General features: G+C 39.9%; 1 protein-coding gene across 1 annotated transcript; it reads left to right on the top strand.

Annotated features, from left to right (window-relative positions):
- Positions 1 to 1,271: 1,271 nt before the first annotated feature.
- cacng5b (calcium channel, voltage-dependent, gamma subunit 5b) lies at positions 1,272 to 16,176 on the top strand. Its single transcript, XM_033644081.2, has 6 exons — positions 1,272 to 1,549; positions 7,713 to 7,970; positions 9,467 to 9,553; positions 9,883 to 10,023; positions 10,122 to 10,267; positions 12,919 to 16,176. Exons 2-6 carry the CDS (start codon positions 7,775 to 7,777, stop codon positions 13,177 to 13,179), a joined length of 831 nt encoding a protein of 276 aa, XP_033499972.1. The 5' UTR covers positions 1,272 to 1,549; positions 7,713 to 7,774; the 3' UTR covers positions 13,180 to 16,176.

Genomic DNA, 16,176 nt, shown 5'->3' with positions numbered 1-16,176 from the left:
ATGATGAGGAGGGTCTTGTTTTTTCAAAAAGCAAAACATAATATTCACCCCCCTTTTCAGTAATTTTCAGACAGTCCCTAAGCACCATGATTGCACATATTGGCACATATGTTTGGTGAGAAAATTCTCGTGATACAGGCATGTGGAAACGTGAATTTCATCATGTGTTTTTTGTAATGGATGTTGGCTCAGCAGGTAAGTGATCACAAAGTCTGTTGAGGATTTTAAAACAATTAAATTTAAAAAAAAAGCTACATTAGAATACACACAAGCCCGTGGCCACTTTATTAGGTACACCTATGCAATATAATGCATGCCACTACAACAGCTCTGTCAGATAGTTGACAGTCGTTAATTCAACTCAAGGGCGCAGGTTTCATTTCAACATTGGAGGAAGACACATATGAAATGGGGGGTTTGGGTTATTTTTGCCATTTTGAGCATCAAACACTTAATTTTCCTTCTGATACTTTTTTATGCACCAATTTGTGCACTTTGTACATCAAGTTAAATAAAAGTCAGTTGCTATTGTCATGTTTTTGTGGTGGGGTGGGTTGGGGTGTGTGTCCTCTGCATCCCCTCCAAAATCTACACCTATGATTCAACTGATGTTGATATTTATTACCTCTGCAGTTCGTGTTTTACTGGACTACATTATATTGACATTTTTCCGCCCTCACAACTGTAGATGTGGTGGGCAAAACATAACGAACACATAAAAAACAAATTGACATTGGCATTGACTCTTTAAAGTCTAAGCTCAAACCCCACTTTCATTCATTAGCGTTTAAGTCCCCCTGATGTTGCTTTGCCTGATGCATGCCTGTGTGTGTTGTGTCTCTAAATGTGTGAGACAGTTGTGTTGCCTTTCATGTGTGTGTTTCTAGCATTCATTCCCTTTGTACAGCATTTTGGTCAACGTGTTTTTAAATGTGCTTTATCAATACATTTGAGTTGAGTTGAGACATGGTTAAATTAATACCTTTATGACAGTGTCAATCAAAACTGACACGTGTACCTAATAAAGTGGCCACTGATTATTTCTTTTCAGACCCAGGCAAACTAAAACTTGTCCTAATAATGGCTTGTTGCTGATCTGTGACACAGGTGTCTGTGTGCATGACCCACAGGTACATCCTGTATTTTCCTTTTTCTGCATACGTGCAACCCATCATCTCAACAGGCAGCTGCCTCACTTCCTGTCAGAGCTGAGTGGACCTGTCCTTGGTCCTGAAACACGCTCTCTTCCTCTCTTTGTGGATTTGCATGCAGCCGGTGGAGCAGCAGCAGCAGCAGCAGCAGCAGCGTCTGTCTGACTCAGTTTGTTCTGTTGCACAGTGCGGCACTGACGCACTGCTGCGTCGTCTCGGTCCTCAAACCTTCTCGCGGCTTCACTTTACAGTTTTCTGAAGGAATTTGCGACCAGATCGTCGGAGAGCCGCGCAACCACACAGACAGTCCTTTTCCCTGCAGGATTTTAACCTGCAACTTTCAGCACAATATTTGCTCCAAGTGCAGGAGACACAGAAGCTGGACACATTACTAACAGGTGAGAACAAACAGTATGTAAATGAGTCAAGTGTTTGCATATTTTTACACACCTGATTCTTATACTCCAATGAGTTGTACATACTCACTGATAAGTATGTGTCTTGTGCGTTTATTGGGGTTAATAGTCTAATATACATATCGATATATGGCTAATATTTCTTTGAGTGTCAGTATATAATTTGGATCTGAGGCTTACCATAGGACATAGGAAACTGCCACAAGACACGGTACAACCGCATGAATGCACTGTAAGTCTAATATAGCGTTGACATTGACGTGTTGTCATGAAAACTCTCTGGAAAATAACTATAGCCTGGTCGTTTGCAAGAAGGTTGCTCTGTAGGAGGTCACTGTACACATATATGTTTGATGCTGGAAATGATGTTTCAGCATCAAGGACAGTTATGTTAGGTTGATGATATCTGATGGTGAGGAGGGAAAATGACTTTAAAGGTCCAGTGTGGAGGATTGAGGGGCATCTGTTGGCAGAGATGGAATATAATATAAAGTTTTCTTTAGTTTGTCCTAACATGAAAATAAGAATAATTGTGTTTTCATTACCTAGAATGAGCTGTTTATATGTGGAGTGGGTCCTCTTCCACAGAGTCCACCATGTTGTTCTACAGTAGCCCAGAATGGACAAACCAAACACTGTTTGATTTGTTTGGCTCTATATTGAGCTTTTTTTTTTTTGTTTGTTTGTTTTTTTTGCATTATTTACACACGGGTCACATAGTTCTCCTACACACTTGGCACACAGGAGAAGTTTCAGTACTGCAACCTCACCACTAAATGCAACACATTCTCAGTCCAACCTCGTCACATATCGATGTGTTTGGTCATGGACCTTCCATGTCCAGATACCACGTGAAAGTTACCCTGGGTGCATTGGTTTTTAATGTTCTGGGACACCATGTCAAGTTCTGTCTGTTACTTGTATTATCTTTGTTCAAAACACACTTCCGTTTTTACAGGAAATTACCGTTTCATACAGTCACTTTCCAAGTAAAGGCACTACGTCAGTAAAACAACGCAAATTGATGTTTTTTTCCTCCAACAACTAAAGCACATGGTTAGATTTAGGAAAAAAAGAACAGGGTTTGGCTTTAGAGTCATACGGGACATGAACACTGCTTTCATGGGTGAAAGTCGATGTTTGCTGGACCCTACTCAACTTTCACCATCTTAACTTTTGTTCTTGTCCCACCGCATTTCCCCAACGCCGCAGAATGCTGTTAAACTGTAATGGCAACTGCCTGTGTATCATGCCAACGTTAAAAGACGGCTTTTTTCGTCAGTGTCTGACGCCGCAAGTCAGTGCCCAAGCGGTGGATTTCAATGACTTTGGAGTGAGACTGGGTAGCTTAATGCCACCAGATCCTACACTATGGACCTTTAACCGTAAATATTTCTGTTCTTTTGTTTTTGTTATTTACATCATATTGAAAGTTGGCAATTTGTTTTCTACAGAATAGAGAAGCTTGAACATATTGGGGAAAGATGAGCCTAGATGTTATGATTCAGTAAAAAACCCAAAGGTTTGGAGCAAGGCAGTAATTATACTCATAATCACACTTGTGATTATACCCCAATAATTATACCCCTCCCATATATTAATAAAAAAATAAATTGCTATGCTTCTACAGGTATAGCACTCTTATTCGGAGCATAATACACTCGCAAACTTTAGAATTGGATGATGTTCCCATCGGTTATTGATGTTTAAGTTATTATTGTAACATCGTACCAAAGATAACAGTTCACTTAAGTCAGAACATGCATGAAATACAGTAGCAGCTCACAACATCAATACATCATTTTGCACTGTAACTGTAATTGTGGTAATTATGAAAATAAAAAATATTTAGCTAAAGAGTGTCAGTAATTGTAAGGAAACAACTGTTTTTAGTGAAAATTGGTAAGTAATGTTAGCCATCATAGCTAAGTTAACTGTTGTTAATTAGCCACACATTTACCCAGCAACTGACAGTGTGCACAATAATTCTGTCCTTGTACAGTTATACCTGAGCAAATGGCAAATCAAGTTCCAAGATTCAAGATTAACTTTATTGTTTCACAGAGTGGGAAATTTGTCTTGGGCTCTACATCCATACTGCAGCCATAAAAATATAACATACAACATAGTACATAAAGAAATCAACATTAAACACCAATGTAGCAATAACAAAAGAAACACAAAAAGACAAACACACAAAATTGCTAAAAATAGCTAAAATGCAAATATGCAAATCAGCATAATCCAATGCCAGTTCTGGCTTCATCTGCCACTATTTAAAGGCTTTATAGACATACATATGAATTCATTTTTAAGTCTGTTCAATCTGCAACAAGGCACTCTACCAGAGCAGCTCGTACTCTGTATGCAGAACATAAGAGGAGTCGTTGATGATCTTATTGACATGGCTTAGAGTCGCCTGTTTAAAATAGCCTGCATGGAAATGTGCGCTTTGACACCAATTATTTTCCACGCAGTATGGATCAGTCGAAACAGTTTGTTTTTTAACTGCACAGAAAGGTTACCCAACCAAGCTGTGATACTGTACCTGATTAGGCTCTCTAAAACTACTGAATAAAACATCATACATTTTTGATCAACACCATGAACTCAACAAAAGAAATGCAGCTGTTGTTGGTATCTGCCACAGAGACTATCAACATGTGTGTTCCAGGTTAGTGAGTTCTCAACAAAGACACCAAGATATTTATATGTGCAATGGTTTGGCTGTGGATGACCACTGGCCTGTGGTCGCCTACTGCCCATGGGTCAAACACCATCTCTTCTGTCTTGAATATTGAACAGTGGTGCTCACGGCCGTAATTAACTAACGTTGATGTCTCTATTACGTTATATCTGTCAGATAGCCAACGTGAAGTCTGAGGAAAGTGTCGATCATTATTTTGTGCTGCATATGTACTTTATGTAGACAGTGTGTGCGACTCCTTGGCTTGGTTCGGGGTAGGTCTGATGTGGTGATTTGCATGTGACAAGGACAATAGTCGTGACTCTAAATTTAGTCGTGTCGCGGCTCAGTTTGTCTTTTCACCTGCAAATCACACTGTGTTTGCACATTATTAATGACCTGATTCATCATTTGGTGACTGTTAGAAAGGCAAACGCAGCCCTCTGCTCACTTGTGAACATTCCCAGGATTATATCAAATCATATTATCATTTTAATGTTCAGTGCTACCATCTGGTCTTTTCTGAACCTTACATTCAACAATACTGCAGAGCAAGACAAACAGATTTTATAATTATTTTGCCTCTTTTTGCTGTTGTGTGTCTTTTTGTATTTTTTTTGGTTGTTTAGCCTATTTTTGTAGTTATTTTAAGCCTGTTTGTAGCAGCTTGCATCTCATTGTAGTCATTTTGTGTCTCTTTGTGATCCTTTTGCCCCTTTTCGTAATCGTTTTTTTTTTTAGTCGTATTTTTGTGTCTCTTTGCAGCTGTTTTTTGTCTTATTGTAGTCATTTTGAGTCTCCTCCTGGTTGGTTCTTGTTAGTTTGAGTGACATTCTGCAGGTAAAAGCCAGAGGGGTGCTCTTAACACTTTGGACCCCTAGGCCTGTGCCCAGTAGGTTTGTTCAGTAGTCCATCCACACGGCTGAAGAGCGTCCTGGTGGCCTAGAGGTTTAAGACTCTGGCCATGTCATCATTTTCTAGTAAAAAGGTAACACTGTTTTCAGGACTGAGAAGAAGGATGGAAGTGGATATGGAAACCACTATGAGCTATGAGGCCTCTTCAGAGTAAGGGGGTGACCTTGCAGGAGTAGATTTTTGAAGTGCTGATGTGAGTGATATCTGATCTCCCAAAGCAACTGGCAGGGTTTTTTTTAGCAACTTAAATTCTGGTTGTTATGAAATTTTGAAGTTCATGTGTGTGAGGAAGAATGTGACCTCACAATATTGATACAGTCTTTAAGGATTAGTGCACAGATTTGATAAGTCTAAAATTAAGTCTAACTCAATTACTGTCATTCAGACAACATTCAAATCAGCCTCTCCCTGACAGTATGTCCTCTGGCATGTTCCTGCCTCTGTCACTGTCCATGTATCCTTCATATGTGTCCTGCATGGGATTTAAATCACCACCCTGTCACTGTAGATGATGTCTCACTGTGTGATCAGTCTGTCAAATACCCTCTCTTACTGACTTATGAATGCTTTCACGAATGTTCAACCTTCTCGAGGGATTCTGCTCGGAGTCACGGCTGTAAAATGTCAAAATCCAGTCTTGGATTTCAAATAATGTGAGAATTTGTATTCACAGTGACACGTTTAATGTCCCCCAGTCTGGAGGCTCAAACAGCTCTATTATTGACTCACACTTTGTTATTCTTTATGTGGCAGGTTGGGCCGAGTTAGTGGTGACATGTGCTGAATTAAAATGTTTTGAGACTGGAGAATTTTAATGTTTGAGAGGAACTGGACAGGTCAAAGATTATAAATATTAAGTTTATGTGAAAGGTTGCGCATTCTGTCTGCAAACCAGTCGAAAACCTAAACTGAAAATAGCATTTTGATTGATTTAGATGTCCATCTACCTGCATAACAGCCAAACAAAGATGTTATCGATTCCTCCAGTAACCCGGCTGCCCTGACATTTCATAAGCTGCTTCAACCTGACGAGTAGATTTGACTTCCGAAATCTCTCCAGCTTTGTCAGAGAAAGCACTCAGAAAGATCATGTGGAGAAAGAGATGAGCGTCTTCCCTCCTCATCCTCTCTGTCTATCATCCTCTCTCCCACGCACCTTCCTCCCCTCCTTTCCTTTTTCTCTCTGGCCACACACACAAACAGCTCCAAGGCCCTGACAGTGTCTTTAAACCCAGGAAGGTGATTACAGAAGCCACACTTTGTTGGGGTTTTGTTTGCTCTGAGACGAGCTGCCTGAGGAAATAAAGCTATCTGACTCAGTGTCTTTGCTTAAGTCTCCCCTAAAATGTAGTTTGATTGGAAAGCATATCCTAATTTATTTCTGAGCTGTCTCTCTTCTTTATTGCTCTCTTATTGATTTTTAGTTTCTTGTTTACTATCTTGATTGTAGTTTTGGCTTTCTTGTATTCCGTCCTTTATCTTGGTGACATTTTATGACATTTTAGTTTGTTTCATTCTCCTTGTGGTTTAAATGTGCTTAGCTCTATTGTGAAGCAGGGGTCTTCAACATTTTTCAGGCCAAGGACCCCTTAGCTCAAAGAAGCTAAGGGGTGTAAAACTGAGTTGCTCTTGAGATAAGTCTCAGAATAATTTGGGGGTCTTCTCTCACTTGCGCTCACCTGTAGCTACTAAGTCAGCAGCAGTTTTAGCCCTGCTAGATGCATTAGCATGAACTCTGCTCGAAAAGTTACAAAATGATCTATTGTGGCCACAAGAATGTCTTGGGTTAATAATACAGCTAATTAGCCAGTATATCTCAATAGTATGTTAGCTAACTAGTTAAACTTTGCAGTTATGGATCAGTGCTGCACAGTGATTTACATTAGCTAGCTTACAGGATTGCACAAGGGTTCATGGGTAACAGTTGGCCTGTCATTATGATAATGATATGTACTGTAAATTAATTTATTTTTAAATGAATATGCAGATTAATCTTTATTAATAATATTTTGGATTAATGTTAATGTGTAATTTCAGACAAAGCTTTAATTAAATTATCAAACAATAATTTGGCGGACCCCCTGCAGTGACTCTGACTCTGTTCAGACTGAGATAAACATAGATACCATGCTTCTGTCTGAACGCTAAATATGAAGCTACAGTCAGCAGCCAGTTAGCTTAGCTTAGCATAAAAAAAACTCACTTTTTTGTATGGATTAAAAAATAAGATATAATGTGTAAATACGTAAGCTTTACAGGAGCTGAAAGGTGGTTGCCATGCTACTGGCTGTTTCCCCTGTTACCAGTCTTTATGCTAAGCTACGCTAACCTGCTAAACCCCAGTAAACTTTAATGATGAAATAGTGACTCATAATAACCATTTCATGATTATGTTACATGTTACATGTATTTATTTTTGTCAGTCGTATTTATTTCATGACGTCTTGTGTATTTATTTATTTGATTAAGAACACACACTGGGTCTTCACAGTAATCACCACCAGTATTCAGTCCTACCTTCTTTGCCCTTTTCTCCTCCTCCAGATTGCCTCTTGGACTTTTCCTGATTTTAACCACCACCGCTGGAAGCTTCCCCCGCTGTCGCCATGAGCGCGTGCAGCAGGAAGGCGCTGACTTTGTTGAGCAGTGTCTTTGCAATCAGTGGCCTGGGGCTGCTGGGAGTGGCAGTGAGCACCGACTACTGGTTGTATCTGGAGGAGGGCGTCATTATGCCTCTGAACCAGAGTGTCGACATCAAGACCTCGCTGCACTCGGGCCTCTGGAGAGTCTGCTTCTTGGCTGGTGAGTAATGAGTCTGGGGGTGTGTGGTTTTCTGTGCTCCAGTAATTTAGCAGTTAATCATGTGTAAATCAGGAGTGTGGCACGGATACATGTGACAGTGTGTGGAGTGGAATGATCTTTATTCAGGGGGTGAACATTTTTTGCTGTGCAGCGTCTAAATGTGGCAGCAGCAGTGAGACTTATTGTCACTGCATCAGCTGGCTTTGACATTCACGCAAAATGACACTGACAATTACTTCATCAGTGTGTGTGTGTGTGTGTGACAGAGAAAGAGAGACTGAGTGGAGTACAAGAGGCAGAGTGAAAGAAGAGCAACAGAGAGATAGAAAGTGTGTTTGGATGTCTCCGCTGTTTCATTCACACACTATAAAACAAGTTACATTCAGTTTTATTAATTTTTCCACACATACACCTACACACACACACACACACACGCACGCACGCACGCACGCATGCACACACACACACACACACACACACACACACACACACACACAAACTTGCACCTACAAGTCTTCAGAGACAGACGTCATCTCATCGTGTCGCAGAATTAGCTGGTGGATGTGTGTGTGACGATGCTGAAGTGACAGTGATGACTGTGTAGCTGACTTCGTAGGATGTGATGTAACTCACACTTATCTGAGAAGAAAAAGAAAAGTTGATGACAAATTTAAGGAAAACGGAGCATTAAAGTTTGAAGGAGGGAACTTATTTGATAAAATATATGATTTGCGTGAGACATAATGTTGCCTATATCACATGACGCACAAGTAATGCAGAATAAATGAGCCCAGATTTGTTCTGGGGTGAAATTGTCATTTCACAAGGGGTTATGTTGCCAAGCAACCAGTGGAGACTCCAGGAAATTACTGGTCCCAGTCAAGAAACTGTCATTTTTATGCTTATTTTATGGTACAGATTTTAAAAGATTAGATATAACATGTAATTAATGAGGCTTAGAGGTGAATTTTGTTACCTTCAGGCAGAGCCAGGCTCGCTGTTTCCCCCTGTTTGCAGTCTTTATGCTAAGCTAAGATAACAGCTAATGGCTCCAGCTACAGACATGAGAGACATGTAAGGGGGAATATTAGTGGAACATTAATTCTCATTAGACATGTCAACAACTTAGTAGGATCATTTTCAGTCTTATATATTTGCGCAGTCATTGTGTTTCCACCTTTAACCATCACCTGACCTCCACACCAATCTGCACACCTGCTTCCAGTTCCCTCATCAGCCCTTCAGTACCTGCTCTTTAGCCAGATCTTTGCCACACCTGTAGAGTTCGCGCTTCTTTTTGGTCTTCTTGTTCCTGTCTGCCCTGTAGTGACCTTTCGCCTGCCTTTTTGGACTTCCTCTCTGTCTGTTTTTGGTATTTTGTTTCATCTATGACTTATATGTTTTAAAATGGACATTGGACAATTTTTTCACACCTTTACATCTCTCTTTTTTGACTAAACATTTGACATCAACATTTATATCTCTTTCCACTTCAGGTGAGGAGTCTGGTCGCTGTTTCACCATCGCCTACATCATGCCCATGAACGTCCAGTTGACGTCAGAGTCCACAGTAAACGTGCTCAGTGAGTAACCTCAGGCTGAATAATAACCCAAGGTGACCCCTTGAGGTGGTTCACATAAAAAGTAGGAGGTATTTTCATGGGAAATATTTGTTCCAAGAAGGTTGTGCTCTGAACTCACCTCAATGTCGCCAGCCGAACGTGTCTGAATCATCTGAATACTCGTCACCTTTTCACAGACGACACATCTCACAAGTCCTTCAGTGCGGCTCATATCGAAGGTTTATTGATATTGTAAAAATCTGGCAAAAGAGCAGACGACAAATTAATGCTGACACCCATTCGTTGTATGTTTTGGGGTTAAACAGCTGCTGTTCTCCTCCTCTTCTCAGAGATGATCCGCTCAGCCACTCCGTTCCCTCTGGTCAGCCTCTTCTTCATGTTCATCGGCTTTGTCCTCAACAACATCGGCCACGTCCGGCCTCACCGCACCATCCTGGCATTTGTCTCTGGGATCTTCTTCATCCTCTCAGGTACACTCATCGTCTCTCCTTGCTTGACATGTTTCTGTCCTCTCTCCTTCTTGGTTTGCTTCAACCCTGAATTTAACACTGATTTCAACGTCTCTCAGGTCTGGCTCTGGTGGTGGGTCTGGTGCTCTACATCTCCAGTATAAATGATGAGATGCTGAACAGGACGAAGAGCAATGAGGCCTATTTTACCTACAAGTATGGCTGGTCCTTTGCCTTCGCTGCCATCTCCTTCCTGCTCACTGAGGTGAGCCACTGAACAGACACACGCACAACTTGTGCAGCTGTTGGGCACAAAGTATTTGGGTCTACAAAACACATGAATCCAAGACATGACATATTAAAGTGAGAACAGTCAGTTACACCATTGTCCAAATATGTTAAAAGACAGACACAGAACTTGTTGCATGAAATTGAGCAGTGGAATCTTCAAGGAGAAATGTGTGGGATTTAGTGGCATCTAGTGGTGAGGTTGTAGATTGCAACCAACTGAGTTTAAGGTGTCAAATTCCCATCAATAGCCTTACTACGTATATACTCGGGCAAATTCACAATGAATGAAATGTGGCCATTGAAAGCATCATGAATTGTGCATCACTTTCAGTTGCTATCTGCCCTGTTTCAAGGTCTGATTTACAAAGGATATTGCACTAATGATGTTACAGCGCAAACACGCACAGAATTTTTGGCCACTGAGTGCAATTTGCCCTTTTTTTTTTTTGCATCTGATTGCAACTACCCATGTGGCAAAGTATAAATATTGCCCGCCTTGCACCAAGAACACAGGAGGGAGAACAATGGCAGAGAGGAAAAGAAAACTGAAATGTTCAGACTGCGAGCTGCAGGTCCTGATCGACCAGGTCTAGGCATTCCTCTAAATTTCAGGTCAGGAATTTAAATGTGATGGAGAGAAAACGTATTTGGGATTTAATATCCCAGTCTCTCAGTACACCTCAGTTACCACCAACTCTCTGAGGACCATAATAATTTCATTGTAACTGCGTGTGGCTATTTACGCTGATCTCTGTGAATTGGACTGTTTTTAAAATGAGGCTCATTTACATAGAAAGTGGCCAATTTTGTGCCAAATGTATGCATATTACCTGATTTAAATATGTGCAAATAGCCCAGGAGCACTGAGGTGCTATGTGCTTGGAAGCACAGTTAGGGAAGCATTTCACCCTGTGTGGCTGCTTTAAGAATTACAAGGTTTCCTTGTGTCTTATTTGTGCAGGTTCAGTGGCTGCAAAAGCCAAAATAATCTTTGATTGTAAATTCTCCCATCAGTGTCCATTTTATTAGGTACAACTGTAGATTCTAATGCAATTATCAGATTTATTTTTCCATTTTTTTTTTGCCATAAAATCTACTTGTGGTGCCTATGATGTTCACTATAGTCGGCAGGTTCTTGTTGTAAGTGATAGTGCTAACCACTCCAACACCATGCCACACCAATAATAAACATGTCATTTACACATTTAACCACCTTTCTAAAAGCATTTTTTCAACCTTTATGACATGCTTAATGTAAATATTAGAAAGATCGCTGTCTCTTTTGATTGTTTAATTCTGAAAGTGTTGACTGCAAGTGTTAAAGGAATATTTCACCCACCTAACTGACAATTTGTATATCTATGATGACTCACCCTGTGATACATTGAATTCATCAAGAAGACGTTTTTCTCGCATGCCTTCAGTGAATGAACAATCCAAAGATGGAGAAAATTCTTGCTGAATTAAAGTAGTAAAGGTTCATGTTGTACAATCGCAAGACTATATCAAAACATCCATTGACAAACTGTCACACATTAGTGCTGTTGAGCACTTACCAGCCCTGTGTCAGGGGTCACTGAACTGAGAGTGAAACTTGATGCCCACTTTAAAGCCTGGCAAAACAGTAATCATGTAATCCAGGCAGCAGTACACCAGCAGCTTCCATGTTCAGCAAAGTAAAAAAATTATTGTTTTTGACGATGAAGTTCAGCTTTGAGGAGAGCATAGTGAGGGGTGAAAACCAGGGGGGCGTAGATGACATTTGACCAACTTTACAGGATAGTGAAAACAAAGTGGATATTATTTGTCATAAAATTGTTTATTGATTTTCATCTTTTATATTAAAATTAAATTATTATTATTATTATTATTCTCTTTAAGTGAGTGTTTTTTTTTAAGTGCACTTCCGACCTTTTTGGCCCCAAATAGTTCAGTGTATTTGGTGTTAAGTCTTTTGGTTTTAGATCGTTAACCCTGGATTGGTTTAGACTTCTCAAGTACCATTCACCCGAAATGTCACTCACTTCCCTTAATTGATAAGTTTCACTTTCCTTTTCCGAAGTACTGAGCATATGACTGGATAAATGAGACTTGGATTAAGCTGCAGGAGTTATGTGAGAGTTTCTATGGTCGCCAGTGACTTCAGTTTATTAAGAATATTTTAATTTTTTTTGGATTCTCTGTTTACCACAGAGGCATGTGAGAAAAATATTCTTCTTCACCAATTTAGTGTAACACAGGGTGAGTAATTTTCTTGATATACAAATGTTAATTTTGAGTGTGAAGTGCTCCTTTAATATAGTATTACATCTGCCTTTACACTCAGTGGATGTGAGAGTGTAAGAAGAATCATGAGTGTTCACTGCCCTCCAGTGTTCACAGATAGATACTGCAACACTATGTCAAGTGTACATATCAGTATAACTTATTCATATCAATAATTACCATTCATTATTAATTAAAGCAAGCACAAACAAACTAGCAAAACAATCCATGAGCTGTTTTGATAATAGTTTAGTGCTGTGGAGGCTTGTTCATTGCAAACTGTTTCTTGTACACAAAAGCACCTCTGAGCTCATTGATTTTATTTTAATCTAAACTAATGTGTCCCTCTATACACTGCAGAGCGCAGGCGTCATGTCCGTCTACCTGTTCATGAAGCGCTACACAGCAGAGGAGATCTACCCGCCCCGTCACCCCAGTTTCTACCGCCCCCGTCTCAGCAACTGCTCCGACCACTCGGGCCAGTTCCTCCACCCAGAGGCCTGGTCGCGTGGGCGAAGTCCCTCCGACATCTCGAGTGAAGCCTCGCTCCAGATGAGTGCCAGCTACCCTGCTCTCCTCAAGTGCCCCGACTATGACCAGGTCTCCTCTTCGCCCTGCTGAGGGGTCTGTCACTACAACAGGGGTCACGTAAAGGTTACTAAAGGTCACACGGGGGTCACAAGGCCTAATGAGTTTTCTTTCAAGAAGAAGAGCTTAGATGTGTAACTGTGAGTGTGATGTTTTTCAGGGAGAAAAAGGGTGCAGATTTGATCGAAGGGCTTCTGAGACGTGTGTGTGGCTTTTTATGGAGTCACAGATGCTTGTTGTTGTAGCAGCACCTACATTTCTTTCAAGGTGGAGGCAACATGCACAGGTTGTAGAAAAAAATACATGGTTATGGTGTTATTCTCTCTGTCTGAAAAGATTAAAATCTGGTACACAGAAGATTACCGTTGACCTCTGTAAAGGGACAGTAAAGGTTCTGTATTTTGCTTTAACTGTATCTGTGTGTTTAACCTTCCAGTGCCTCATAGTTGTTTTCTTTCTGTGAATATCTCAGCTCCACCATTTTGCAATAACGAAATGCTCCTTATTCTTTAGGACCTTTTTTATTCTGTGGCAGTTGTCATCATGTCACACAGCAAAAAACTACCCGAAAACAAACATTGGGCAAATTTAACGCTTTCTCCCAAGGGCAAAGACTATGGTGTGATGCAATGACAGGAAAATCCATCACCTCTTTAATAACCTTCAGATAGCAGGGCAGGTGACAGAGACAGGTCCTGTCAACAAGCATCCAGCCTGCTCAAGTGTTGTTGGGTTTGTGTGATGCATTATTGTTGCAGTGTTGTCTCAAACATCTTGACATCCCAGGTTCATGAATATGTCCACATTGTATTGTATATGCTGTTTACCACAATGTATGTTTGTAACTATTGTACAAAATGTGTCATTTTAATTTTTCAAAGTTGCCTAACAACATCAGGCAAAGCCTTTCAGCTAACATGGGTGCATTTACATTTGAATGTGGACAAATATATATTGTCTCTTTTCAAATTAAATAAATATGTATATATTCAAAGTTAAAATTAAAGTGAACCAGCTAAAATCATCTATATTTGTTTTATATAGATTTTTTTAATGAAATATGTGCAGCTGTCTGACATTATGAATAAATGGTAAGAGATTATAAGATAAGATATTAAAGGGACCGTTCACCACAAAATCAAAGACATTTTTCCTCTTACCTGTAGTGCTACTTAGTGATTATTTCGGTATGAGTTGCAGAGTGTTCATGGAACTAGATGGTATTCGGCTTGTGGTGCTTAAGGCACCAAAAAATAAGAAAATAAATGAATAAATAAAAATTGGATAAACTCAGCAGCAATGTCTCTTTGTCCAAACCATTGCCTATTTACTCAAGATAACCCACAGACCTTGTTGTGAACCGTTTCATGTAGGAACTATTTTCTTTTTTACTGAACTACACCTGCCAACTGTAACAAGCAGGGGCTCGTCTGAAGCTGAAATTCACCACAAGATGACATATAGACTGTGTGGTGATTTGGCCCAGTTTGATTTGTGTTGCTTGCATGTGACAGCTGACAGCTTGTCCATTCAGGTTGATTTGTTAAGTGTGTTGTAGCTTTGGTAGCAGCAGGCACATGCTTGATTGCACATGCTGATGAGGTGATTTGGTTCAGCTGTGTGATGGTTTTGGCTGTGTGCCCTAATGTGTCGTGCTTTTGCTCTGGTATCTGGTTTTGTTGGGAGACAGATACGTTTGGTGAATAGGCTGCTTTTACTTTTGGTTTATGTAACCAGCTTTGTTCAATAGAAAGTTGTTGAGTTGTGAGGGTTGAATTTTTGTGTTGCTGAGCGGTGTTTGTTGGTGACAAGGAAACGTGCATCTACTGCTGGCTCACCTAGCATCACTGAGCCAACTAACGTTGCAGCTTAGCCGAGGAGGACGCCATTAATGTTTACATGTTGCGCAGTCAAGAGCTCAAACCTCTTGTCCATGAGTAGATGGCGGGTGTAGCTTTTCAAATCTAATTTTTGGCTCTGTGAGTTCAACAAGCCGAGTGCCATCTAGTTCCATGATATTGGAGAGAAGGCAGACATCTCTACGACCAATGTCTCCAGCTCTCAGCAACTAAAACCAAAACAATCTAGACTGATAAGTAGCACTACAAAAGTAGCACTATTTTTCCTGTAGCACTACAGGAAAAATATGTCTTGATTTTGGGGTGAACTGTCCCTTAAAGTGCTGTTTTGAATCTGTTGATGTAGCCACACTCTGCTTCACCATAAAAAATGTCTGACACTAAGATGATAGGCATTTCTCACAGCAGACATTTTGACGTGTCATAGCAGGAAAATCACAGGTGTTACTAATGACAATAACGACAGCTCTGTGACAGTGAGCCAGCATGCAGGGCACAAGGATCCTAAAATCAAAGCAGCTAAATGAAATTCATCTTACTGTTTAAAGCTGTGATTTTCCTACTGTGACATGTCAAAATGTCTTCGATGAAAAAGGCCTGTTCATCTGTGAAGTAAATGTCCTCACACAGTAGTTCCATGTTTAACCACTGGGAGGCAGCTGCCTTTTTCTGAGTGGCATTTTATCTTGTTTTACAGTTGTTTAAGCACAGTTGTCAAATAAAAATTATGTTTATTTAAAGATTGACATTCTTTAAAGAATTTTAAATATATTGTCACACATAATTAAAAATGATGTATTTGAAATAACTTTTATATCTCCAGTTGATCCAGTAATGTGTTGACTTCATCAAAATGGATTATACTACTAATTTTTAAAACACTTATCAATCTCTGTATAAATCCTGACATGAAAAAGTATGCTGCTTTTTAAATATTGATTTGTAAATTTTGGTAATCTATACTGATAAAAGGTGACATGTTCATCCTCAAATTTACAGACTCATTTTTCCCCTTTGAGGTGAGGTATGCTGTAGCCAGACAACATTTCTACTGAATTAGCTGACATCAGTCTTTACAATAAAATGTTATATCAGCGTTTCTTTATATTTATTTATTTTTACTTTACACAAATGTTACTGTATTGTGAATAAAGTACAAGGTGTGAACTGA

Source organism: Epinephelus lanceolatus, chromosome 18, assembly GCF_041903045.1.
Source record: "Epinephelus lanceolatus isolate andai-2023 chromosome 18, ASM4190304v1, whole genome shotgun sequence".
Classification (NCBI taxonomy): Eukaryota; Metazoa; Chordata; class Actinopteri; order Perciformes; family Serranidae; genus Epinephelus; species Epinephelus lanceolatus.
The sequence above is the reverse complement of the archived record's forward strand: the minus strand, read 5'-3'. Positions and strand labels throughout refer to the sequence as shown.

What these genes read in the sequence shown, in the direction of transcription:
- cacng5b (XM_033644081.2), top strand. Translation starts at nt 7,775, where the DNA reads ATGAGCGCGTGCAGCAGGAAGGCGCTGACTTTGTTGAGCAGTGTCTTT. An exon ending in GAGAGTCTGCTTCTTGGCTG is followed by an intron (nt 7,971 to 9,466) that starts GTGAGTAATGAG and finishes TTTCCACTTCAG; the next exon opens with GTGAGGAGTCTGGTCGCTGT. An exon ending in GTCCACAGTAAACGTGCTCA is followed by an intron (nt 9,554 to 9,882) that starts GTGAGTAACCTC and finishes TCCTCTTCTCAG; the next exon opens with AGATGATCCGCTCAGCCACT.